This window comes from Equus caballus, chromosome 5 (genome assembly GCF_041296265.1).
Source record: "Equus caballus isolate H_3958 breed thoroughbred chromosome 5, TB-T2T, whole genome shotgun sequence".
NCBI classification, from domain to species: domain Eukaryota; kingdom Metazoa; phylum Chordata; class Mammalia; order Perissodactyla; family Equidae; genus Equus; species Equus caballus.
In genome coordinates this window covers 71,648,161-71,676,115 of record NC_091688.1, presented here as the reverse complement: position 1 = coordinate 71,676,115, position 27,955 = coordinate 71,648,161, and the positions used below count along the sequence as shown (strand labels likewise).

At 38.8% G+C, this 27,955-nt stretch overlaps 1 protein-coding gene and 1 long non-coding RNA gene across 3 annotated transcripts in view; one reads left to right on the top strand and one right to left on the bottom strand.

Moving 5' to 3' along the window:
• Positions 1 to 27,955, bottom strand: part of LOC111773576 (uncharacterized) — a 147,310-nt gene that overhangs the window by 93,849 nt on the left and 25,506 nt on the right. The window contains exon 4 of one of the 2 annotated variants that reach the window (XR_011438809.1): positions 65 to 2,937. The exons of the other annotated variant lie outside the window; for it this stretch is intronic. This is a non-coding gene — a long non-coding RNA (uncharacterized lncRNA). Of the gene's footprint in view, positions 1 to 64; positions 2,938 to 27,955 lie in introns of those variants that run through there. 2 annotated transcript variants of the gene reach the window in all.
• Positions 13,389 to 27,955, top strand: part of PALMD (palmdelphin) — a 46,219-nt gene continuing 31,652 nt past the window's right edge. Inside the window, exon 1 of the mRNA XM_001489422.5 lies at positions 13,389 to 13,945. Within this exon, the coding sequence (XP_001489472.1) occupies positions 13,901 to 13,945 (45 nt within the window). The 5' untranslated portion in view covers positions 13,389 to 13,900. The remainder of the gene's footprint in view (positions 13,946 to 27,955) is intronic.

Here is a 27,955-nt window from a genome sequence, read left to right as displayed (position 1 = left end):
CACCTCAGTGCTTCATTCAAACACTATCTTTCAAGGGGCATAAGCTTTAGAAGGATCTCTAAAATTTTTCTGTTTTGGAGTTATATTTTTATTTAATTCTTTTGGGAAGAAAGATCAGAACAGGGTGACCACCTGCGCAAACCTATAGTAGAAATAATCCCCTAGCTCCTCTCCGTGATAGATGTCTCCTGAGGCATCACAGGAGGGGGCATGAAGATAACAAACGACTGATACTCACCAACAAGGTGAGGTGTCACTGACCAGTACATCAATTTCGATGTCTATCTTTTGGGAATTAAGGATTAGGACCAACATATCAATATCTCAATATCTATCTGCTGAGAACTATCACTCTTGAAACATTCACCCCAGCATCCAGTTGCCCATGTAGCTGATTAAAATGCATAAAGAAGGAAGGTCAAGCAAGTCGACTTAACAATGAGGACATTGGGTGGGATACATTTTCTGAGAAGCCTGGTAGCTCTGCCATAGTCGAGAATTACCTGAATTACTTCTCTTTTCACATAGTTAAATTCTGAAAGGGCTGAGATAACTTCTTTGGTAACTTCTTTGGGAAGCCATCAAAAAGACATACCTCCTACGCCAACAATGCAGGGATGAGTTTAAATATACAGAATTACCAAGAGCAAAGTTGCTTTTCCTTGGGGAAAGAAAAAAATCTGCTCTCTCTCAAATAACTACACTCATATCTAAAGTCTGGCTATTAAGGCCATGAAGCAACTTTTTTTTAACAAGTACCACCCATGACCTGGAGGCAGTTGTCCCTAGTTGTGAGATACTTACTGTAATTCTTAAAAGGAAACAAACAAACTCTCCCCTATGCTCAATTTGCAAGGTTATTAAACGTTTATATGGCAACAACAAAGAGATTTGGCTAGTTTAGAAAGAACAGATAAAAAGTAAAAAAGTATTAAGCTAAATTTCCTAGGTCCAGCACTATCAAAAGAGGAATCTGATTCAAAAAGATCCCTGAGTTATCAGCTTAGGACAATTCAAATATTATCTCCTCAAAGAGGCCTTCCTTGACTGTTCCGTCTAAACTGGCTGAGCACCCCACCCCCGCCGCCACCCACAACCAGAAACTCTGCTGAAAGCCCTGCTTTGTTTTCTCTACAGCACTTAACACCGTCGAAAACTGTGCTCATGTGTTTGCTTTTCTCATGTCTGTTTCTCACCACTGAAATCTAAGGCCCAAGACAGCAGAGACGGTGTCCATGCTGCTCAGAAGCCCATCACCAACCCTGTGTACAGTGCCTGGTTCATGGTAAATACACAACTAATACAGGCTGAATACATGAATTCAACCACGCTGTAACAATCGTTTCTTTGAGGTGTGTGGTATTGGAAAGATTCACATTGTGAACAGTTTCAGATCTAAAGAGACTTTCAGTTATCATTTGATTCCCAGCAACATGTTAGAAACCAAGATTTTATTTGTCATTCCAAGTGACTCATCCTTTCCCGCTAACAACATGGGCACCAACACAACACCAGCTGACACACAGTTGATATGCAGAATGTAATTCCCACTGTGGACCTACTGATTTCAAGCTAGTTCCTTAGGGAAAGGATCACTTCTTTCATCCATGAGGTGACCACTCAATAAAGAATGAATGCTTAAACTCACATTCCACTTAGACTGTGGGAAGTGTGTTCACCACTAAATATATCATTCAGATTGACCTAAACACTTTGAGGGGTGGTAGATTAGTAAACATTCCTAAATTCATTTAGTTATGTTTTACCTAAGAATAATAATTCCACGACTAAAGGTTGGAAGGGGAAAGGCAGAGGACAAGATGGGCTTTGTTTAGGTAGTGAGGATATGGGTAATAACCAAGCGCCTTGTGCACATGAGGATGAGAGAGAAGAAATAAAACCGGCCATGATATGGGATTAATCATGCACGCTTCTTGAATGAGAATGCTGGTTACAAGCTCCAAATGTGTTAGCACTCCTGGTTTGGTGGAAAGCACCAAGAGCTATTGACAGAGACAGGAATAAAAGCTGTGAGAAATATTGTGAGGAATATTGCTGTGAGAAAAAAAAGGACTCTCAACTATCATCCTAATATCTTATCAAAATTACTTTAGAAAAATCTAGGTTTTTTTCAAAATTTTTTTTTCTGCGGAGTGTTGCAGTTACATTTTGATATTGGAATAGCCCTTGGGCACTGAAAGATCTTCCCCAGGCCACACCTGTCCTAGAGAGCCAGGGAGCCCCTCAAGAATACAGTAGCAATTGTAATTATCTTTGGTTCTTGAGCCCCAGCCTGCGAGGGCACTTCACGCTTAAAAGTTCAAGTCCTTTCCCAATCCCTTTGATCCCGGGAGCTCCCACACACTCCTAGTCCTTTAATGGAACTCTCTGCTCTGCCTCTGGTGGCCTCTTCTATAGCAGCTGCTGACTCAGTCATGCTAGTCACGACCTGCTGGGCTTCTCTCTTCTCGCCACTTACTCATGCTCAGAGCTCACCGACTCAGGGCCAGGTCCTCTCCTCCCTGGCGTTTAGAGTTTCTTATTAGGCCCCTAAAGGTAACATACTCTATTGATCTTTATAGCTCTTACTTAGGATCAGGGGTCCGATTCCTTCAGGTTGAAGTCAGAGACACTTGAGTCGCACACACAAAAGTACTCCTCCGCAGTAATAATTACTCAGTCCCCTAAACTGAGGTACAGATCTGTTCAACAGTCTCCTATATCAAGATGAGTTTTCTGACTATTCAGGGTGTTTCTAGCAGCTTCTGGAGCCCCAGAGTCAAAGGATCAGCTCCTTGGTTGTCTCCTCATTTCCCATAGAAGCCCACGTGCAAGTGCCCTGATATCACAGTATTCCCAAAGGATATGCAAGTTAGACTTCCTCCTACCATCCTTCTCTTGTTAAGGTGAAACTGGAACGTAGTGTGAACCCAGTGCCTTTAAAGCAAATGAAAGAGAGAAATTTAAAAACTCAGTTAGCAGCTTCTCTGATTATTGCAAAATCTTACCTGAAATAGAGAAACATCATAGTTAAAAAGAAAAAAAAGAAACTAAGTCAGTAATTTGGACTACAGTAAATACAGAAAGAAAAAAAAAAAAAAAAACAACCGTGAATCAGCTAACATTTAGCACTTCTCCGTAGGAGTCAAATATTTCTCCCAAAGGGAGAGGTCAGTGGGCTGCCATGTAATATCTATTCAACCAGCTAGAACATTTTGCTCTTTAGTATAATGAAGCTTGTAAATAAAGCTAAGCTCTGGGTTGGTTCCCAAGGGGAAGATCACGCAGTTTGCTTTGGTGGAATGTCAAGACGTAAGGGGAAAAAGTGATCATCAATAAACAAATGCACAGAACTGAATCATTACATTCTTTTTTGTGCACAAAACCTTCTTTATCTTGAGCCCTGTGCTAGAAGTCATCGCTTCTCCTTTTTATAAATAACTTGGCATTTGGGGGTTACCATTCGTAATGGCCTGTAATAACCTCTGTCCATTTCACCCGTTGTGTACCCATTTGCATACCATTTGTTTGCATTCCATTTGTCAGCATGTGCATTTGTACTTGGTAGATTTGTGGGAAGGGGGAAAAGACTCAGCAGTCAACCAAAGCTCAACACAAAACTGAAAGTGTTTACATTGCTCTGTTGGAAGTGAGCGGACTACCTTCAATAGCTCCAGGAAACATTATACTTACTCCATTAGGCCATCATAAAATGCATTTTCTTGCTTGCTCACACACACAGATTTGGTAAATTCAAAGAAAGGAAAATGGATCTGCCCCACCCCTAAAAGGAGGTGATTTTTATTTCATTTATATCCATTTCCAAAAGAGAGATGTATATAAAGGAGGGGGAAAAGAATAGCATAGTTTGATAAAAATCAAATGTCAAATGGGCAAATCGTGGTAAGTTAATAAAGCCTTGGACAAAATTAGCCAGAGATAGTCATCTGGCTTGACCTTTCTTTCCCAACTGAATTACTATTCTTCCCCTATTCAGAGACTGGCTTTAAGGGGCTGGTTTCTATTGTGGTACCACAATGGTGTAGGATTTCGTTTTTAAGAATTCCAAGGTCCGTCAGGGACAGAGTAGACCGCTCTTTGGAATTTCACTTAGAAGGAAATTTTCATTTAAATTTCTTTTCTGAAAAACATTTTTATACTATAAGATTAATATTGGATATATACAATGGAATATTTTTGCTGCTTAGGAAAAAAAAGGGTGATGGACAGCTGATGTGGGTATAAAGGGGCAGCTATCTCTGTCACTATTTGGACTATACCCTAGACCTTCAAATTTCACAGGAAATGAGGACTCTGATTAATCTCCAGCTCTAAGGGAGTTCTTACAGATGTGTTTATGGCAACTATATTTCTTGGAACTTAGTGTTCTCTTAAATTCTTACCCCACCCACACCATTGCATGACCACATAATGCAATTCTTTCAGTCTTTGCCTTGGGCACACATTAAGCAACCTAACTCCTACAGTTAGACTCTCACCAAAAAGAAGAGGAGAGAGGAAAGAGAAGGCAGTGGAGAGGGGAGAGGAGGGCAGAGGATCGAGGATCTATTGATGACAGATCTAATACTTTTCATACTGTGCTAAAATAGAGCAAAACTTCTAAATGAAAATGTTTGGGACTCTTTGTCATCGTTGTTTTTAGGTTCCTTTTCAAAGGCCTATCTAAGGCCTGTAATCATCACCGCCCTTTCCAAAGAATCCCTCTCTCCAAAGAGAGACCCAGTAAATATTTTAGAAGTAAATTTTCTGTTGGCGTCTTTCAAAACACTTATTTCCAGAAATCTTCAGGCTAGAATTACAATCGTCTGGATCTAATCTGTCAGTAAGCAAAACCTCAGAGCCTTCACTCTTAATAGTGAAATGGACTGAAGGGCAGACACATTGACAGCTGGCTCATTTCTTGCTTTGCCATGTAAATCCACTTTAACATAACTGGTTCACACCCTAGCTTTCAGTGATGTCTCCGCCTAGAAGCCAATCTAATTGGAGAAGTTTATAGAGTATTTCCGAAGCGACAAAGAATCAGACCAAGCCTTCCAAGATTTCATAGTCAGTCTAATGGAAAGACTACTGGACAGGGAACATTACCATTTAATGAATTGGCTTCCTGTCCAAATCAGTGCATGCCTCAGTTTCCCCATGTTGGAAATAAACACATCTGGTAGCCTCTTGGTTCACAGAAGATGAGACTCTGGTCTTTCTCCTGACCAAGTCAATTATAGAATTAGGTTATAGGTGTAAAGAAGATGCATTCAGCAAATGTGAAACCCCTGAAAGAAATAATAATGTGCATGCAAGATTTGATATAACTTGCTAAGAACTTGACATGTATAATAAGATGATTAAGTAATAATAATAATTGCCATTTATTAAGTACCTATTATGCTCCATGGCCAATTTTACCTCAATATTCATTTAATCTTGATCAAAAAGTTTTATGAGATACCTGTTATTACCAACAGTTTACACCTGAAGAAACATCTTTTCTGAGATATGAAGTGATTCTTCCCAAGTTCACCCATCTAGTAAGTGGAAAAATTAGAAAATAAGCCCAGATCTCCCTGATTCCAAAACCACCTACATTTATTAACTTTCTGATGAAGGAGAATCAAGATTTTGATATGTGTGAATTAGCTAAGGATCATATAGACAAATATATTTATAATATGTGTATATATATGTATACATATGTATATTCTTTAAACCCACACACCTTACATAATAAGCTGGGGATTTATACGCCTGTACATGGACAATTTGGTAAGTATGTCATTCCATCATCTGCTAAAAAATCTGCACGTGCAAAGATTATTCAGTTTGTCCACGATGATCTATAAAATCACGGACTATGTACAATTTCCCTTTGCTTCCCGCCCCGCCCTTGACTTGTTCTCTTGGTTAATTACTTCCTAATTGTCCAAGTCTAAGAGACTCCAACGCTCAAGTCAGTTGTCATCTCTTCTAGGACGACTTAGCTGAACTCTGGCCTTCCCTCTGCTCTCAGTCTGACTTTGGTGACCCAGCACTTTTTACACAGTGTTTACTTGTCTTCTTTTTACCTCTTGTCTTCTCCACTAACAAGAGGTCATTGTCTTATTCATCTCTGTCTCTAGCACATAGCCCAATGTTGGTTATATAGTCAGTAGGTGTTTAACCAACATATGATGTATGGATAGTTGAATGAACAAATGATCAGAACTCAGAACACTTGGGCTTCCATTTAGTAGTGACACTCCTTCACGATTCTACATCTAGTTCCCAAATTGCATTCCTGAGACGGCCAATGTGTTCTTCGAAACTGCTTCAGGAATATATTTGAGATCTAAATATCGGGTATTTGAGACATAAATATTAGGACCAGGAATTCTCATGATTAAATTCAGGAGTCTGGTAGAACTATGGAATCAATGACTTCTTTATGGGGAAGACAGCTCCTCCATGATCAGTTTCAACGTCTCTGTTTGCATTTATAATCCCAATACAGATGTAAGGGTATTTATTTTGATATCCCAACAAAAACTGAGATTTGAACTTAAAGAGAAAGTTAAAAGGGTGCAACAGTTTCAGTACATAGAAGGGGCCCCACTGAACATGTCTTTGTGCAAATCTAGAGCAAAAAATTTGAACAACTTGAATGTTAAAACTTGTAATTGGTTATTCTTTAAACATCACAAACTCGAGGAGAAAAAGAAGAAATAGCTTTCAAGACGAAAAGCAAAGAAAGCTCAAATTTTTCAAGTTCAGAAAGCAGCTGAGTACACACAGAAGCAATCTGGACAACTTAAACATCCAGTTTAGTGCGTGCTATCACATATTGTGGACACTGTTCAAAGTACTCTTGACTTCAGGAACATTCTTTTGCTCCTAATATTTTAGGTATTAACAATGTTGAGTCGATTGGCTAAAAATGAAAGTGTCAAGTGAAGGTATCACAGTGGAACAGCATTTTTTTAAAACACCCAAACTCAAAAACAATGCTGTAGGAAGGGCAGCTTCCTTACACTGCTAACAAAGGAAGGAAAGTGAATTAGGCACACGGTCCTCACCAAACGATCTGACTCAAAACAAGTAAATTTAAAGTTCAACCTAGGTGGTCCTCTTCATCCCCTCTATGGTGCACAGGGTACAAGGGTGAAGACCACCAGGTTGGGATGCGTGAGTGGCAAATGGACAGAGGAGAATGCAGTGCGTAAGGCACCTATAGTCGGTCCTTGATCTTGGTGGAATGATAATGATAGACTGTTGAGCCTCTCACTTTTCCCTGGTTTAAAGCAATGCTGATGTTTTTTTATAATGTTGGTTTTTCACGTCCTTTTATAAATTGAGGCAGAAGAAACTAAAATATAAGATCCCAAATATATTAAATATTAACTTCTCATGTTATGTGGACATGAGAAGGGAAACATGAAACATTTTCAATTTGTTTGATGGGTGTTTGAGGGGATTATTCTGCTATGTATGTTTGGTTTGTTAATAGGTTTTTTTTTTCTATCAGTGGCTATTTTTGATGGGCTATTAGATAACTAAGGCTGGTTCAGAAAACAGCTGCTTCTTTTATCTCCAAAAAATCCAACAATTGGTTTAGTTAAATATTCTTTTCCACTAAATCAAGCAGTTGTTTGACCTCTGGGAGACTCAGCCCGAAAAAACTGCATGATGTTCAAAGTGGAAGCAGCATGCATAACCACATGCGCTCTTCTACTATCTCCTCGTAGAATTTTTTTGAGGATTGCTGTACTGCTGAAAGACTTCACTTACGGAAAAGTTACAGTCTAATCTTTAAACAAATTTCTAAGGAAAAATGGTTATAGACTGTGTCCAGTCTTAAAAAATCAATTCCACAAACCATCAAAATGATGATTTGCTTGCCATGTGCAATGTGCTATTCTAGGCATGTAATGATGTATGTATGCTATGGTATCTCATTATAACTAAGGGAAAATAGAGGTAAGACGATATAGTAGCTGAGTTGGAACTTTGAGACCAGACAGTCCTAGATTTAAATCCGGGTTTCACTGCTTACTGGACATATAACCCCTTGATAAGTTATTTAATCTTTTTGAGTGTTGATGTCCAAATCCATTAAGTAGGCCTATAAAGCACCTGACACATACTGGACAATCAAATAGAAGATCATAATAAACATCATTCAACAACTATGTTGAGTGTCCACTAGGTACTAGGACTGTTCTAAGCACTTAGGATCAGACAAACTCCTCACTATATGGAAGTTGCACTCTAGTGAAAGAAGACAGGCAGACAAACAAACAAAAAGAGAGTGTTATATAGCATTGTAGGAGATGATAAATGCTATGGCAAAAAATAGAGCAAAGTGAGGGGATTGGTAGAATCAGAAGAGAGTGCTGTGGTTTCTAGACTGTGGTCAAGGTGGGCCTCAATGAGAAGGTGACAGCTTGTCAAAGACCTGAAAAATGTGAGGGAATGAGCCACAGAGATATCTGGGCGAAGTTCTGGGTGGAGGTAACAGACTAAAACTCCAGGGTAGAAGAGAAGTCTAAGCTGAAGATATAAATAAATTCAGTAGTCTTGGCATATAACTGGCATAAGGATGAGAGTAAATGATATTCCAGAGAGTAAGTAGAGAAGAAAAGAGCACCAACAACTGAGCCCTGGTGCACTCCAATTTTATGAGGTTGGCGAAAAGAGAAGGAACCAGCAAAGAAGACTAAGAAGGAGAGACCACTGAGGTAGGAATGAAACCCAGAGAGTGAGGTATCCTGAAGGCCAAACGAAGAAAGAAGGAAGGAGGGATCAACTCTGCCCAATGCCGTGGATAGCTCAAGTAAGATGAGTGCCTAAATTGTAGACTGTCTTGAATCCTATTGCATTCTCCCTACCTACCCCCTAAACCCTAAAACTCAAATTACCTCACAAAGAAATAGGTATATTTTTGACCCAACTATATAGAGTACCCCAGAATGAAAATAAAGCAGTATCAGGAATCTTACAGTTTATTCACATAGCTACTTGTTACTTGCCTACAGCAATTAAATCCTATCCAGGGGTCAGCTAGAGAAGGAAGGGATGAGAAATAAACTCCCATTGTCCAGTGCTGTGAGAATCTAAGAGGCAAGCATAAGAAGAATAGGAAAGGACTGGTTAACACATCATAAATCTGAGGGTCAGGATTTTTTGAATGATTCTTTGAAAGATATAGTGTGAAAAGGAAACTCTCTGTCCTTAGGCTGACACCACTTCTGCCCTCCAGAAATCTGACAAGTCATAAAGAAAAAAGAAAAGAAAGAGAGAGGAGTCAGAAAGAGAATGAGCACCTACTTTTTTTTTAACAGAATCTGGTTTCGAAAAGGCTCTAGAAATGTCTTTTCACATATACATCCTAGAAAGATTTTCTTTCTGCCTTTGGTTTCCTTCCATTTTCTTCCTGCCACTATTTCATCTGGATTTTATCTCTCTGGTTTTCAATCCAAAATCTCTAATTTAAGCTTCAATTTTGTACTTAATTTAGAACCTATCAAATTCTCATCCTTCTCTCCAACTTAACCCTCTTGTTGAAATTTCTTTTGGATTTCTCCCTTATAAATCATTCCCGTTGCCATCATCCCTGAGTTTTAAAATATTTATATTAGCACCTTAAGCACTCCTGCTGCACTTACTTTATCCTACTTATTCATTTACTTCTTGGCCTCTGGGTTCAGACTTTCTGAAGGGTAGGAAGAAGCATGGGAACCTTTCCTTTTACACAATATTGGCAATTTTTAAGGTTCTTTCTACAGGTGCTCATGTTTCATATTTCCTACCTTCCTGTAAGGTCTTCCTACCTAATCTTTCCCTCCTCCTCTATGTTCTGAGAAGAGTTAACAGTTTTAGTCTTCTGAAATATGAACTTAACCTTTCATCTCCCACTCCCCTAATCCACTTTCTCTGAACCTCAAATGCTACGTATGGATATATGTTTCTATCAATCCTTCTAACCAGTTCCTCCTCTCTGCCCCAGGTAGGACAAGCTCCTTTCTGGTTCTCTAACATTGTGTTTCCCTCCCTCAAACACTTAGAAATGACTTCTCTGCATTTAAGTTCTGCTTTCTCCCTTCAGTAGCTTTCCTGAAACTCACATTAATCTCTATTTCCTACAACTCATCTTGCACTTACTGCTTGTGCCACATACTATTATTCACTATATTATACTATCCTGTCTCAAACAGTGCCATGGTTAGCACTGGGTTTTATCAGAATACAATGACAATGGGCTTACTATTCTTTTGTCGTCTAATGGTATTGAGTATATGTCTTACCTCTCCACCCAGAGAGCAAATTCATTTTAAGAAAAGGCACTGTCTCAGAAGCTCTTATATCTCTTAACTCCTAATATAAGTTCAGGTAATTGATTGTAACTTTCAACTCTTGTCATCCTCATTTAGGCTGTTTGGCAAATAAGAAAATATTTAGTAAAATTAGTTTAACAAGATAATTGAAAGCAGATAGGGCTCTGTTGTATATCTGTTTTACAAAGACTGCATTTGGTCATGAATATATATTTAACATTTAGTGAATGCTAGTTCACTAGATTATGCTGCTTTGTGGACTATAATTCTAGATATTTTGTGGTCCTGCTTCCTACAAGAGATGAAATAAATTTTATAAAGCCAGTTGAGACTTCTTTCCTGAACTCCAAACTCAAGTACCCAATTGTCTACTCAGCATCTGTCCCTTCTGTCTAACCACACAAGCCTTGTTTCTAAAACATGCCAAATATAGTCCACCTGAGGGCCTTTGCACAGGCTTTCCCCGGTATTCTCTTCCCATGGGCATCCTCCTGGCTAACTCCCACTCTTCCTTCAAGCCCCTGTTCAAATGTTCCCTTCTCTTTGAGGCTACCTTAATGGCCCAATTCTCAATTGCAACTTGCCATGCATTAGCAATCTTTATTCTCCTCCCTTGCTCTATTTTCTTTCCAAAGCTTTTATCACTGTGGCTGCCATGAGAATGCGCTTCTCAGACCTCCAACTACAGGACATAATTGACCAAGGTTCCTGCTGCTGTACTATGAAATCCATCCCTGAATTACATCAAGACCAAGCCTCTTGGGGGCTACTCCCAGACAAGGATTGAGCATGGCAGGAAGGCTAACCCAGGCTCGTTCCTGGGAGACACAAGACCTCTCTGGTAGCTGACTTTGGTTCCAGTGTTCTCTGATGGCCTCGCCAATCTCCCCTCAACTGCACTGCCGATGAGACTGTTTCCACCCACTTTTCCCTCCCTCTCTCCTTCACTTGGGTCAGACATGCGCCGTGGTCTGATCACTCTCCTGGACTTTTTCAGTTCCAGTCTTTTCTGTCTACCTCCCCATTTCTCTAGTGTGGTCATTCTCCTAATAAAATCCAACACATTTAATCCATCTTAGCATTTGTTTCTCAGAGGACTCAGACTAACATAATCATCTTCTCGCCTCCTATATTTTGCTTGCATATTATATTTATCTTTCACTGCCCACTAGAATATTAAGTTCCAGCAGAGCAGGCATTTGGTTTATCTATGTATCCCAAACCCCTGGCATAGGGCCTGACCCATCATAGGTGATCAATAAATGTGTGCAGAATAATGAATAATAAGGGCTTAAAAATATTAGCAATTATTATCAACTAAGTAAATGAATAAACACACGATGATACCAAGCAGTTGCCAGGACTCTGCTCCCTCCTAAGGCCCCTGACCCTCTTATTGAATCTAGTCCTCCTCTACCCTAGAAAACCCTTGGGTTTTCCCATAGAAGAAATGAGATTTGAGAGGTAAATTGTTTTTGGGAAAAGATCCAGACTAATAATTGGATGACTGCCCATCTGTTCTGGGCAGCAAATATGCGATTCTGACCGAGATATTTATCACTACTGCTCTCTCGTCTTTCAATTCGGCCAGGATCTGCAGATAAACAAAATCAAAAGTTTGGAAAGTTTGATTTTTTTAAGCTTAAACATCCATCCAATAGTAATCAAACTTGGCCCACACCTAATCAATTCTCCTATTCTCTAGGCTCCCTAAATGTCTATTGAGGATGTATCAGCAAGGACAAACTACCGTCAAGTACGATAGCAGACTCTTCAAGCTGGTGGGTTTCACCTTAGGGTTCTGTGGTTGAGTAGCTCCACATGACAATATGGGGAATCTTTTCTCACTAGGGCCACCAAGTTTATCCAGAGGACATTCCCGCGGGGTTCTGCCCAAGGGGTTTGCACCCACCTGTAAGTGTTCTGGGAGCTAAATGGAGGAGGAGGCTGGGGTTCCAACTCTTTCTCATAAAGACTGATTTAATCTTCAGCCCATCTCTCACCTTGCCCTGTTGTTGGGCAGGCCATGATGAATGGCCATTATAAAGTCAAACAGCCTAGGTTCCTATCCTGGCTTTGCTACTTATTAGCCATGTGGCAAATTACCTCTCTGAGCTTGTTTCCACATTTTTAAAATAGGATGTGCACAGTTAGCAAGGCACATTTTCTTATTAACTGTTCCCTACCCAATTCATTGTTTTCCAGGAGTGGCACAGGGAGCCATATATTTAAATATTTTTAAAATAGCACCTGTCTCCCAGCACCTTGTAAGATAAATAAAATGTAAATCTTTTGCCCATAGGGAGTCCTCAATAAATACTGGCTGTTGTTATTACTGATATCAACAATGCAAAGGAGACTAAACCATATGTTCAATGTTTGTGTTGTCCTTTTAACCTCTTCAGCTGAACGTTGATATGAAGGTGTTTGAGAGCATCCGAACACGTAATAAAGAGGTAGATGGTAATTAGGGTTTACTACATCAAAATTTAATTAAAGAAGTGGTAGGGGAAATAAAACAGTCAATTGTGAAGCTCCCCAGCCTCTGCTTTGACCTAAGAGTTTCTTTGGGCTTGACTTCCTTTTTCTAAAGGGCTAGAGAACAGCCACACGGCGCCGGACCGCATGAGTTACAGAATGTCTCATCACACTTTCAAAGGCTCACTGCTTTCTCTTGCACAACTAGCGAGGTCAAAACGGGCACCTTGCTGAAAGCCAAGAGTGTCATTTCTGAACAAGGTCCAAGAAAGACCTGCATTCCATAGGGATCCGAGACGAGAAATAATAGAGGGTGGTACTTGACATTGAAACCGTACTGAACACTGCTGGTGGGCCGAGTTCTTTACGGTCATATTAACACCTTTGGTTTCTCCTTAGCCTAATGATTCCAAAGTTTGAAACAAACTGCTGAAGAGGGAGGGAAAGGGAGCGGGCAGGACAGCCTGATGTAAATTTACCACGATGTCAAGTTCCAAAGTAACTTTAGAATTTTTTGTTATTATGTAAAGCCAACCCAAGGGAGAAAGGCAAGCAAATTATTTGGCCAGGTGAGGCTGTATCTTTGTAAACTCTGGAGGGAACGCAGGTGAACTAACTTTGCGCAAACACACACAGACCCACACATACAGAGAGGGTTGTGTGTGGCTAGAGCAGAGGCTAATTAAACACTCAGCGTGTGGGCTCCCTGTGCCACTCCTGGAAAACAATGAATTGGGTAGGGAACAGTTAATAAGAAAATGTGCCTTGCTAACTATGCACATTACAACAAAGAGCTGGCAGCTCCTGAAGGAAAAGGGCTTGTGCCGCTGCCGTTCAAACTTGTCAGTCAACTCGTGCCAGGAGCCTCAGCGTCTGCCTCCCCAGCACACCCTCATTACATGTGTCTGTCTGGCCTGATCGTACATCTGCTCAGAGACGCTCCTGCCGAGTGGGGGATTTCTGCTTTTCTCCCCTGGTGCAAAGAGCGGATTTCTCCCTGCTTCTCCTCTGTCACCCCCGCTCCTCTCCCCGCGGAGGCTCCTGCTTTATGGTAGCTTTGGATTGCCTTCCCCGACTGCCTGTCCTTGACCTCTAGAATGGAAGAAGCCGAGCTGGTGAAGGAAAGACTCCAGGCCATCACAGTAAGTCTGCATACAGTTATAACTTGTGGAGGTGGTTGCTTAGAGAAACGGCAGGCAGGCACGTTGCTAGCTGCCCCTGCCGCGGAGCCCCTGTAAGTGGAAAGTCACAACTGTCACCCTCATGGACGTGTCTCTACCACTCTCTTAACCCTTGTGACCCTCTGTAACTCTCGGGCTCCGGAACCTGAGCGCAGGGCACACGTTCTTGATCTTCCTAAAAACTCTGCCTACATTCCAAAGAGCAATCAGAAGCTTTGAAGGCAGCTTGCTTAACTGTCATTCACTCTCTCGGTTCCTTAAAAATGCAGGTTCTTCTTTAAATTTATGTTTGACAGAGGTTAGATCAAAAAACAGATCTCCAACTTGGAAACGTCTGTAGACAATTAATACACCAAAAAGTTAAAATCTTTTCAAAGGGAGGAGGGAGAAAAAGAAATAAAACAAACGACTTGAAACTTTTTGTTTGTAGTGTGGTAGTATGTTTCAGAAAGCCTAACTGAATTAAAATGAGTGTCGTTGGACTTAAACTAAGCATTAAACAGGAGAAACGTAGGTAAAAGCACGGATCAGGTGAATTCCAAGATATCAGTTTCCAGCAGAGTCACAAACTGAGTAAGATCCTGATACAGGAATGCAATGCACGCAATGCAATGGATTTAGAAAATATTTTGTTAATACCGGGAAGAAAAAATAGTGCATTTTTTATGTTTGTTCTGGGAAAAAGTCAAAGCAAGAAATGAATTACTTTCCTTAAATGATCCAGCTTTTTTTTTTTTTAATTTTATAAAGTCCTCTATTTGGCAGTAACTTGGAAATCTGTGGCACAGTCATTTTTCATTGGCTACAGCTTATGATATAATTTTTTTAAAGAAAAGAAACTTTGCAAATCAGCACCCGAATTTCTCAGCATTTTCTACCACTGACATTAGCTGTCAGGAAGAAATGAGCACTTTTTAAAAACTGACGCTAATTCAGAGTAGGTAGGAGGATATTTTTCTTTGCTCTTCAAATTCGCATAGCGTAAGTAATAATGCTAATCCCAATTTAGGATTTTTAGTAAATGGAGGCAGTCTGAGTTCCTCCCAGAAAGGATTCAAAAAACTGAAATATTTTCTCAGCCAATGGTAAGGAAGGAACCAGAAGTTCACGGATAAGCTTGGCACTTTTTCAAAAGACAATGCATTTGAAATGTCTAACTTCTAATTAGTTCACTTTCCTTTCTTCAAAAATCTTTGATTTGAATTGTTGTTTGTTTTGCTTTGTTCTTCTTTGTTGTTAAACTCAGCCACCGGTTCAGCTGTCCTGTTTTAAGGGACAGGAACTCAACCCTGCTCTGTTGTTTTTGGCGTGGGCCTTTTGCATCACAGCTGTTGTGAAAAGGTTACTTTATCAGACTGTGTGAGTTGTGTGGGCACAAGCTCTGCTTTTCTGATGTGTCTGTCTCCTAATTAACTAAATTAAACCATGTATCCAACAAAATAAACACATAGCCCCTTGTTCCACATTTTCCTTTTTGAATTGGAGCACCCCTTGCTTAAGCCCTCATTACCCCCTTGCACCTTGTAATTCACACCAAAGCAGCACATGCTCTAAAGGTATGACCCCATATGGTTATTCAGGAAGACTAGGAATTTTTACTGAGGGGTCCAAATGCAAATAGAGATGGAAGAGGAGTGAGAATGCCTTACAAGCAGACAGGAGCGTAAGTAGACTCCTGAACATACTGGCATGTGCTTTCGTGGATGATTTAAAAAAGACTCCTTTTTGGATAATTTCATTAGCCTAAACATAGCCCATTAGAAAAAATTAAGCAAATCTCCAAAGTAAGATCACAAAATAGTTCTATCTTGGAAGTAATATATTTGTATAAAGGTCGTAGAGAAAAAATTGGGGCAAGTTTATGGCAACAAATTCCCACTAGCTGGGGCCAGTCTCCAGGCTAAGTCCAGTCACATTTGTCACCACCTCGAGGGAACATGGAGCAGCGGGGTGTCCATGGAAACAACACATCCACTCCTCTCCCTCCTGGACGCCCTGGGAAATGCCACTTTCTCCACCCTTGCCTTACCCAGGAAGCCACCTCAGCTGTGCCCCTTGCCCCTGGGAAAATGAAAACACACAGTATCCAGAGAGTTTGCAGGGATTATTTCCCTTTTGGAAGTACATAAAATCTTCAAAACCTCTGACCTAGACTAAAACCCAGGGACAATCTTCTCATTTAAACTGTTTTCCTCCTATTTCCCTGAACTGAAACAATTTTTCTATACCTCAAGCACAAGACTATTGCCCAATCTACCCGAACGCAGCAACTCTCAGACTTCACTTTGTTAGGAAAAAAAAAAAACTTTTTACACCCTAAGATCTATTTGATTTTTATATTAAAATTTGTTCCTCCAATTCGTGGCTATGAAATGAAGTAATCTTCACTGTTGCATTTATTCCACCTGGTTTCGAGTATCCAAAAAGTCATTATTTTCATTGCAAAGAATTGAAAAGACAAATGTATATGCCTATAACTTGACAAAGTCAAGTGCCAGGCTTCTTCTTCCTCAAAAAGAAAAGGTGAAACACAGTAAGTAGACAGAACGTGGCACTTAGGCTCTCGAACTGAAACTAAATGACTGTGATGGTGCCATTCATTTCTCTTATCAGTAAATTGAATTTTAGATTACACAGAAGTCTTCTCAAAGACCTAAAGAGAATAAGGACAAAATTATGAAAGGACACAGAACTGATTATTTGAAAGAAAGTATTTCAGTTCTGGTGTACCAAATACGGATTCTATTTGTATACTTACTCATGTTCCTCCTTCATTACTTTATCCATGTGCCAACTCTTCCCACACTAAATTAGTGATCAAAGTATGTCTTAGCCAAAGAGTTCAGTTTTCAACTAAAACTCAAAAATAGGGCTGCTTCAAACTGATTAAATATTACTTAGATGAAAAAGTTTCTTGTGACTCTTTTCAGGTTAGTACATATTTTAACAAATAGCTGATTTTTATACCAAAGGAGAGCTAAGTAGACTAGTAATTTGAAATTCCCTTTTAATGTTACTGGAACTGACGATGCCAACGTCTCCAGCATTCTTGGAAAGAGGGAGATACAGGAGTGGCAGAGTTATCCCTGCAGAGTTCCTCTCTGGAAGTGAACATGACCCACACTAGCACAGTGACAAGGCCCAAGTGAATTCCCCCCAGAAATAGACAGATCCCGTAGGATTAGTAATATTCCATACACTGTTGACATCCTCCTCTGCAAGGAATGCGCTGTCTTATCTCCATTCCAACGGTGATGTTACAAAATACTGTTACTAAATAATATGGGGATACTCGGACTGGAAAACTCCTAGATCTTAAACTGGCTAGAGATCATAGACTTACAAAAATAGTACTGTTGGGCAGATGAGCTCGGAAGAATTCTGAGAACTAGAATCAATTTGCAAAGAACAAACCCAGTGGAGGAAGAAAAGGGGTGATAATAAAGCTGACATTTTTAGTCTCATCAAAGCTTACTTTTCACTGTCAGGAATGTGTGTTATCAACTCATTCTTTCATTTGTTTATTCAGTTAATGGTTACTGAGCACCATAATGCTACGAAGTGCCAAGTCTTATGGATTTAAAGGAAAAGAAATGAAGTAAGGGGAATCAGGAGTGTCAGGAGTGGGGTGGGAGAGGGGTGGGAGTGGTCACGAAGGGCCTCATACCAAGGTGACATTTGAACACAGATGTGAAGGAGGTGAGCTCTGTCAGAAGTTAGACAATAGCAATAATCACAAGAACAAGCACCTGCCTAGGACTGACTCCATTTGGAAAAGAGCCATATAAAGTTCCGACACTGGAATCTGAGCAACAGAGCCAGATTTGCTGGCCAAAGCTGCTCATGACGCAAAATAATAAGGAGCTCTCACATTTCCCCGGATCCACTCCCTGTTTCTTTCCACTCCCAAGGAATTTTTTTCTAGACTTATAAACATAGAAATTTAGGAGGCAAAAAGTTATTTACATACAACAGAAATCTACCCAATACAGAAACCAATATTAAAACAAGAATATAATCACACGGCGTTGTGGTTATTTTTTTAGCACGTGTTGCCTGTCACTGGACACTCTACCTCAGCTCATTCTCTTTTTGTCAATATCTGGGATCTTCTAACAATTAATAAGACAATTAATGACCTCAAAGTAGGACCTGGTACATAATTTGTGGGGCCCAGTACACAATGAAAATGTGGAGACCCTTGTTCAAAAAATATTCAGAATTTCAAGATGGTAAAGCAGAAGTTTAACAGCATTAAAAGTAAGTGCTGGGCCCTTCTCAGAGTGGTGCCATGTGTGATTTCACAGGTCACACGCCCAAGAAGCCAGCCCTACTTCCATTTCCCAGGCTGACTGTATACATTTTTTCTCTATTCATTCTGCCCGTACAAATGCAAGAGTGAAAACAAGAGCAAACCAGCCTGGATCTTGACTAAAGAACTACTTTAATATGTGTTTGGACCTTTGTATTATTTATAGTTCTAAGGACTTCTTAAAACAATAATGGCTAAAAGAATGTATAATGCACCATTGTTCCCACATACCTACGGTTAAGACAAAGTTACCGAAGAACTCCCAACTGGTCATGAGCATCCAAAGACATTCACATCACAATGGTACATGGAGATGTAGGAATCTCCTAAGTAAAGAAGTCCTGTGCCAGAATATTCAAACAATAAAGCCTCTGCACAATTTTCCACAGTGCTGTACTGAGATTACATGTTTCTTCCAGAAAGGGAAAGCTTTCTTCAAACAAATGTGCTATGCCACATTTCTTTGCCAAACATAATAGCCCACCCACAAAGGAGACCCACAGGGATGAGGTGTAATAATTTTGATAGCTTCTTAAGGAAACTGCTTTTTGATAACGGGAAGGTTTTTCCAGTGTGCTACAGAATGATAATGCCACTTTTTAATCCCTCTGCTGACGAAGATCCCCATGAACTTTCTGAACGTTGCTGGATGGTGAAAAGGAAAAGTTACTTCTTTAGAAAACTGTGATTGAAATAAATGAGAGTGTAAGCACCTGAGTCTGACTCGAATCTAACGGACTGCAGCGTAGCTCAGTGCTAAAGCTGAAACAGGACTCCTACACCCTAATGTTCAGTCTCAACTACCTAGTTTCTCTTAAATAAAATAAGAGCATTTAATTTATTTAAATGGCAGTAGTGTCACTTTGGGAAGAGACTCCCTGAAAATCTACTGCCTCAGGTAGTTTCCTCACCAGGAACCCTGTGGGATGTTTACTTTCCCAAAACACCATAGGGGTAATTTGAGTGAGGTCTGTATCTACGGTTTTTACATAAAACCCCAGTGACTGAGTGAATTCAGTCACACCATTTAAAACATAAATCCAGGTTATTCTCTCAAGCTCTGAATGGAAACTGAAACTGGCTTCTGTCCTAAGCACCAAGTTTTCAATGTGTAACTGCATCTATGATTGACATAGGGTGATGCTGCATTTCAAATGAGCCACAAGAACTATTCAAGATCAATCCATGCTAACAAATCTAGAACATAAAGGACATTTAAGCAAAGGAATTCTGAGATTAATAACAGCACCTATTCTTTCCTAGCATTTTGGCTTTAAAGAAATAAAAATAAAACTTTCACATCCATATCTCATTTGTCCAAACAGCCCTATGAGCATTTGCAAAAGGTCATGTTACCATCTTCATTTTATAGGTGGAAAACCCAAGATAAAGAACAGTTAAGGGATTAGTTAAACAGTAGGACATTGAATCCATTCTTCTGCTTGTCAGATTCTCTGACCACGACATGCAATAAATTCTAATAAACATCAAAACCACAAACCTCACCCTCAATCAGAACTTCCTCTGTTGTCCACTCTTATGAATAGTTTGAAGCGGAGCAGAACCTATGAAAGTTTTGCTTCACTTAACTGCATTTTCTAACCCAAACCAGACCTTCACCTCTCCACTTCCCCAGTCTGCCAGGAGTAGAAGTGGGAAAGGAAAGAATGCGATGCCATTTCAGAAGCATTTGTTATTGCTTTAACAGGGTTGGGACAGAATCATTTTCAGAGCATCCCATATTCTAAGCATTTGTTACCTTCTCCCCACCCTGCCTTCATTTCACAGTTTCTTTCCTCAAGCCAGGATTTCTTAAGGCAAAAAAAATTGTTGCGTCTCTCTCAGCTCCCAACACTGAGCTCAACGCTAGCTAGAGCACAAAAAAAAAATTGCCAATGAGTGAATGAATGAATGAAGGAGTGCCATCAAACTGAAAAGGGCGAGAAAGCTAATGATTGTCTGGCCTGCTAACAGATTTTTGTTTTCTTTTCACTGAAGACACAGCCAAGTTTACCATCACCCTTGATTATTCAAAAGCTGGTTTTCTGTTTGTTGTTTATCCTTGTTTTGTTTTGTCACTATTCATTGGAATAAGCAAGAAAGTATAGACAAAGGAACACAAAAGTAGAACACAAACTGGAATCTAGGTGGAGATCTGTTACAATCTGTTGTAATACTGGGAGAGAAGACTAAACCTACTGAATAAAATGAGGTTTAGAAAACTTGTGCTTTTTAATTCACCCCACAAGTATTAGTGATAACCACATCCAATTCCTGTGGCTAACTTAAGAACCAAGTTATTTCAAAGCTACATGCAGAAATAATCATAAAACCAGTAGAAAGTTGGATATCTCTTTGTCCGCATTCCCGTCCTCTTTATACCATATGCTCACCCAGCCTCTCCTAGAACACTTCCACTAGCAGGTGGACCCAGTCCTCCCAAACACCCTATTCCATTTCAGGGCAGCTCTCTGTGTTAAGAGTTCTGACAAAATGCACCAGAATCTGATTTCCTTCAACTTCTACCCAATTATCATGACTCTAGCCATTGAAGCTATACAGCTCCTTTTCTTAATTTCAGTGATTCCTCATACCACAGGCTCATTCTAGACACTCTTCAAAATGTCAGTGTTACTCTTAAAATTTGTTGCGAAGAGTTGAACAGAACACTCTGACCAGTACAGAGCCCCTTGGTGCTTAACATCACTTGTTTGGGGAATTGTATTTCTACTGATATATTTGGGAAGCAACAAGCTGTGGTATTAAAAGTGTCACCTTTGGAGTTATAGAAAATTAGGTTCAACGTCAATTCCAATGCTGGACCAACCATATGACTCGGGAAATTTAATAAACTCACCAGCCTCGGCTTCAGTGTCTCTAAAATTAAGAATCAGAATTAACTTGAGAGTACCTAATCAGATGCACAATGAATATATGAAAGTCAATAGCTTTCTGAAAAGCAATAATTATTCAGGTAGTGTAATATAAAAATATCACATTCCTAATAGCTACAAAATTTTAAAAAGAGCTCTTAAAACCCAAAAATAATCCTACTTAGGAAATGTGCAGGATTTGTATGAAGAAACTTTTATACTTTGATACCCACTAAGGAAATGTATAGGATTTATTTAATGAAACTTTACTAAGCAATATAATATATGGGTCTGGAAAAGCACACCATTCCATAACAAGAAGTCTGAATACAAAAAAAGCTGCCATATACTTCCAAATGTATAAGTTTAGTGCAATTCCAATCAAAATCTCTAAGGAGGCATTTTAGTCACCACTGGTGGCAGCATGGAATTGATAAAATAGTACAGCTTGGCAAGTGGTAAAAGAAAACTCAAAAACTTTTTTCCTTTGACCCAGAATTTCATTAACAAGGAACTTATACTAAAGAAGCATAAGAGATGCACACGAAGATGGATTCCTAAGATGTTCATAATACAACAAAGCCATTTCTTATAATACAAAAGTGGAAGCAAACTGTGTCCAAAAATAGGGATGAGCTGAATATATATATTGCATATGTATATATATATATGTATACATATATATACATATATACATATGAAATAATATGCAGCCATTAAAATTAATTTAGAAGACTATTTAGTGACATGGTATATCATCATGTTCATGATATTTTAAAAGAAATGTCAGATTACCAAACACGTAAAAAGCAATTCCAATTTTACATAAACTGCAATACATCATGCAGATACAAATCATTTATAAAAATATTGATCTCTGATTATCTCTGGATAATGATAATTACTCTTAGGAGGAACTTGTTAAATTCCATCAGGGTGTGCAGTTTTTGTTTATTTGGTTGGTTGGTTGATTGGTTTTTTTGAATTAGTGGGACTGAGGAGAGATAAGGAACTGATTGGGTTTTCGATTGTGTTTCTATTGGAATTTAACAAAATGATCCAAAGTCCAACAGGAAAAATAAACTACTGCTACTAATCAAAACATTTTAGATAAGAGCGATAAAGGAAAACTTGCCCACTCCAGCATTAATTTACCTCATTGGCACATAATCTAAACTCTGTAGTATTAGTACTGAAGTCAATAATTAAAGAAACTATACAGGTATACTATACCAGGAGCCAGCCCTTAATGTACTTAAAGAATTAGCAAATGTTGAAAGTTAGTAAATGACCAAGTTAGTAAATGAAAGGAAAAGTAAATCAATAGGAAAAAATTCTTCGATAAACTTCAGATTAGTTAAAAATTTGGAAAAAATATTAGATCCTCAGCATTTACCGTAACTCAAGAAATCTTCAACTAAAGAGGTTTTTTTTAATCTTTAGAAAATACTGTATAATTACCCTATCTCATATGAAAAATGTATTAAAAGCATCAAAGCAATGGAAAAAAAATAAACTTTCAGTGCTTCTAAAAACACCATAAATAAAATTTAAAAGCAAATAAGAAAAATTTATTTACAGCTAATATGGCAAACAAAAGATTACTATCCCTAATTGAAAGAGCTCTTACAAATCACTAAGTAAATAATTAATAAGCTTTACAGAAAAATGAGTAGACATCACAAACAGGTGATTTAAAAAAATAATTAATATAAATAGCTAAAAAAATGATGAATAATTTGACCACACTAATCTCAGAAATCTCATTAAGACATCAAAATGAGATACTAGTTTGCTCTATCAAATTGCTAAAAGATCTTTAACTTGTAATCTTCATAATTAGTAAGGACGAGACGATGGACACTGTTTGTGGAAACATGCTACAACTGCTTTTCGCTGAGGTCTTTTTAGCGATCTGTAGCAAGAATCTTTAAAACCTTCCTACCCCTTGACTAGGTGACTAAGATCTAGGGACCCATCCTGAGGAAATAATCAGGGAAAAGTGGTCAAAAATTTATGTACGAGAAACTTCATCACACAACTCCTTATAATAGCAAAAGCTTTAAAACAACCTAAAAGGCAGAAAAAGGGAGACTGATTAAGCAAATTACAATATTCTGAATAAAATTTAATATTTTTACTAATAAAATTGAATTATATGAGAAATGTTCATGACACAATATTAAATGTAAAAGGTAGAACACAAAACTCTGTGTATAGGCCTTTTTGTGTGGTTTGCCCATGTGTGTTTGTGTAAGCGTGCATATATGTGGCTTGGATGTATTAAAAAAAGATTAAAAGAAAATGTTGACAGTAGTTATTTCTTAAGACGTGAGTGTACAGGGGATTTTTATATTCTTCTTTAAAGTTGTCTGGATTTTTCACGTTTTACAATTAACATATTATAAAGTTTCATTTATTAATAATGAAATTAATCACTAATTTGAGTCCATCGTTCCTAACAGATAAAATGTTCTGAAATCTTGATTTGGTCATTTTTTATTTCAATCACTAAAGTTACCTGGCTAATCATTAAAGTTACCTGGAGCAGTTTTTAACAATAAATCTTCCAGCCCACCCCCACTTCACCTTTGAAATTCTGATTCAGAAAGTTACCTCCATATCTTTATGTTTGTTTTTTTCTTGGATTTAGTTTTAGTTTTTTTTATCTTCTTACAGGGCATTGGTTTAAAAGGATTTTGGTTTAAAAATCACTTTCAAATAAATATTCCTATCTATTCACATTTACACCAATTACCAAAAGAATAAAATAAACTTTGTCAAGTCATGGTGAAGCCAAGATTGACCGAATTCCCGTGATCTAGATGTCACCATTCCTCTTCTTCTTCACCTACTGAATGGGGATTAAAGTAGTCCCTACTTTATAGAAATTTGGGGAAGATTAAATAAATTGATACATTTAAGTAGTTCCTGACACATAAAAATTTCCCAATAAATATTAGCTATTGTTATGACCATCATAATCTTCATCTGCAGATCTTAAAAGATTAAGCAAAAGAAATAAAATCAATTTTAAATGCTTTGTCTTTAATAATTGAATACTATCTCTCAGACTTTTTTATGTCTAAATACAACACTGTTTAGGGGCTGGCCTGGTGGCATGGTGGTTAAGTTCATGTGCTTTGCTTCAGCTTCCTGAGGTTCGCAGGTTCAGATCCCAGGCTCGGACATACACACCGCTCATCAAGCCATGTTGTGATGACATTCCACATACAAAGTAGAGGAAGACTGGCACATATGTTAGCTCAGGGACAGTCTTCCTCACCAAAAAAAAAAAAAAAAAGTTTAATAATTCATTCTACAACTTTGCCAGGGATTAACCAATAAATTCACCAATTTTAAATATTCACAATTCACCTTTTTCCCTCTTCGAAAACTTGGGGCATTTGCCACTTTTGGTCTTCGGATAACTCTTCATTTCACCCAACATTCCAAGATTACTTGACAATATATTTCTATCGTGTATTTAAATTTTTCCACTCCCTGAAATGAAACCTATCAGAGTCTGAGCTGCTCTGTCTTTGGTGCTCTATTTCCCCCTGGACTTTAATTTCCCTTTAAGCATATTTATTCTACCATTTCCAGGATCAAGATTATTCTCCTTAATCAAAAATACGAAGGCAAAATAGGAATGGCATAGTCCTAGTTTCTCTCCATCATGTCAATAGTACACTATGTATCTCAGCAGTAGTCTGAGTATCACCTTTAGCTTTTTGCTGTCAACGTAACTTAAATATATATGTTTATTGAGACACATGCTTTTTGTGCCCTCGGTGTTTTTCACACGCTTCACGTCTTCACGTCACCCTGGAGTTTTACCTTATTTACACTTTACGAATGGGTACCACTTGCTTATCTTCATTCTCAGTTTCACGAGCTCATTGGGGAGCTCCCCGTGACGTTAAACTATTTGGATCAGTTTTGTTTATAGCAGTTCTCTTTCCTCCTTACCTGACACCATTTGTAATTGTGTAGCCATGTTTCCACTTGTAAACTGCCCATACTGCATGACCTATCTTCCCTCTTGAAAAGTTTGCCCCCTTTTTCCAGAATCTTTTTTTTAAGAACTGTTTTTCAAGAATGTTTAAAATCTGCCTTCATTGAAACCTGGTAAACCTCTAACTACGCTCAGGAGTCTTTTCTAGGAATCCCGGTTTAGCACATCCTTCTCTTTCAAGGTTACCATTATTTGCACATCACCAGGAATTTCTGCGTTGTTGGTATTATTTAAATTCAAATAAGCAGCTTCTATTATTGTTCTTTTGAGACTTTAAACAATGAAAATGTCAACAAAGCTCGTCATGAAGTTATAAGATACTCGACTTCTGACAGAATGAGTCTGAAACCTTTTGACTAATTAAATTGGCCCAGTTCACCAAGTTCTATTACAAATATCTGATTGACCCCAAAATAAACTTCCATATAGATTCTCTTCCTTCTATACCCCTTGAATGTGGGTGCTTCATGAAAGATTTGTCCTTAGCTCTCTTTTTCTTTTCATAACAAAGTCTCCTGTCGTGCTCTGATGTAGTCTCCTGGCCTCAGCTCTCCCTTCCAAAATGCCACATCTTTATTTCTAGCTCTGCCTCCTCTTCCGGTCTCTCTCCGTCCAACATTTCAACTGCCCACCAGATAACTCCACCTGGTTGTCCCAAAAGACACCTCAAACTTGATGTGAATCCCACATCTTCCTTCCCAAACTCTTTCTTCCCTCTCCTGAATTTCCAATTTCTATTAGTGATTCTGCTCTCCTGTCAGTTTCCTAGGCATAACAGCCTGTACTCCCATTTGACCTCTTCCTCTCCTGCATCCAAATGTCATCCGTTGCCGAGTCCTGCCAGTTTCAACTCCTTGATATCTCTGACATCCACAGCCTCAGCTACCTCTTGTTCGAGCTCTCATGGCCTTATGTACGAACTGTAGCCTAACTGACTACCCCTTCGAGTTCTTCTCCTTCAATATCTACTGACAATGAAGTTAGATTAAACTTCTAAAAACATGGTTTTAACTCTATCATTTCTATCCCTCTGAAAACCTTTCATTGCTGCCTATTTCAATACATAATTCCAAACATCTTGTACTACCATTCAATCTTCCCTATTGAGGATTTCTCCTCATCCTGTTATTCTTATTTTATTTCCCACTATTCCCTGTATGGCAACTTAGATTCCAGATTTGCTCTTCCAAATAGTGTCCCAATGTTCTCCTTCCAGGTCTTTGCTCACACTGAGCCCTTGACTTGGCCTTTCTCCCCACATCCCAGCTCCCCAGCAAGTGCCCGACATACTCTACTCAGATGCTGCTTCAAAGCCTCTCCCAACCACATCAGCTAGAAGCAGCCCGTCCCCGTCTCCCTTCAACTCCCCTTGTACCTTACTTATACCTTAGTAATGGCATTTCTCACTTTATTTCTTAGACTATAGTTACTTGTACAAGTGATTTTCTTTCTTTACGAGAATGTAAGTTCCTTGGTAAAGGTATCTACTTCTGAATAATTTTTAAACGTTGCACAACTTCTAACGTCACCTTGAACGTAGCATTTGTACATCAGTACCTAAGTATTGGATAAATTCATCATTAAATAACTCAGGATAAATCCTCCCTTCTTCACAGATTCAGACATTTTAGAATATTAGTTAACTGTTAACCAATAATATCTCTAAACTATGCACACTCCTAAGTATCGTGTTTACTTTTATTAGGTATGTAATTGCGGTAATAACATTGAATCATGATGGTTACAATAGCTTTATAGCTGCACAAAGTAAATAAATTAATTTTCAAAATAATTATGAGGCAGCCTTTTACAGAATTGGAATTTCTGGATGTCAACTGCTAAAATATTCTAAGTTAAACAGCTAAACGTCTAGGCAATTATTCATTGAACAAAATCTTCATTGGTTGAACACTGAAAAAGTAAACAGCAACTTAAGTTATTCATAATGGTTAACATTAATAACTCTCTGATGTTCCAGGTTACAACAGGTGTCTATAGAGATGCTCAAACTTCTAGGGAAATTTTGGGAAGCAGATGGCTTTCATGTCTATTTGTTCCATATAATTCAGGAAGGAATTATCTGGCTATGATAACTTTTGGTACACTAGCAATAGAGCCATATATACAACCTAAGGTTGACTTGTAGTTTATTCCACCATAATAAAACTAAATTATTGCCATATTATTTTTCAGTAATGCTTATAGATCCCTATGAAATTCGGCAAAAGGATAATAACTTGCTGTTGATGGATATCTTGTGAGGAAAAAGTGCTCCTATCATAAAATAGGATCAAGCCCGTAACATTATAAAATTACCTTCTTAACTACCTACACTGATATGAGAGAGGCATCACATTACCGCTGAGAGACAAAACATTGGTACAGTATTCCTTAGCAACCCTTCTATAAGCCTCGTGTTGCCAAAACACTTCAGATGCCCTGTGGGTAGAGACCCACAGCTTTCATTACCTTATTACTAACCCCAAGGTGAAACCAGCCCAAACTGACTATCCACGGAGTGGGGAAGCATTGCTGGGTTCAGCAGTCACTGTCACACACACATAACGTGCTCTTCCCTCTGGGTTATCCGTGGAGAGAGGTGGATGGCTACACACCAGCATGCAGTGAACTAAAAATGTGCTCCCTTCCCATGAGAGGTCCCACTCATGTTGCTGGCTATGCTGGTGCTGCCTCCAGGCCACAGGGCTTCATAATGGAGAGGACAATGAGGGAAGTGGTGAGAAGCTGGACTCATTTTCCACTCAGGG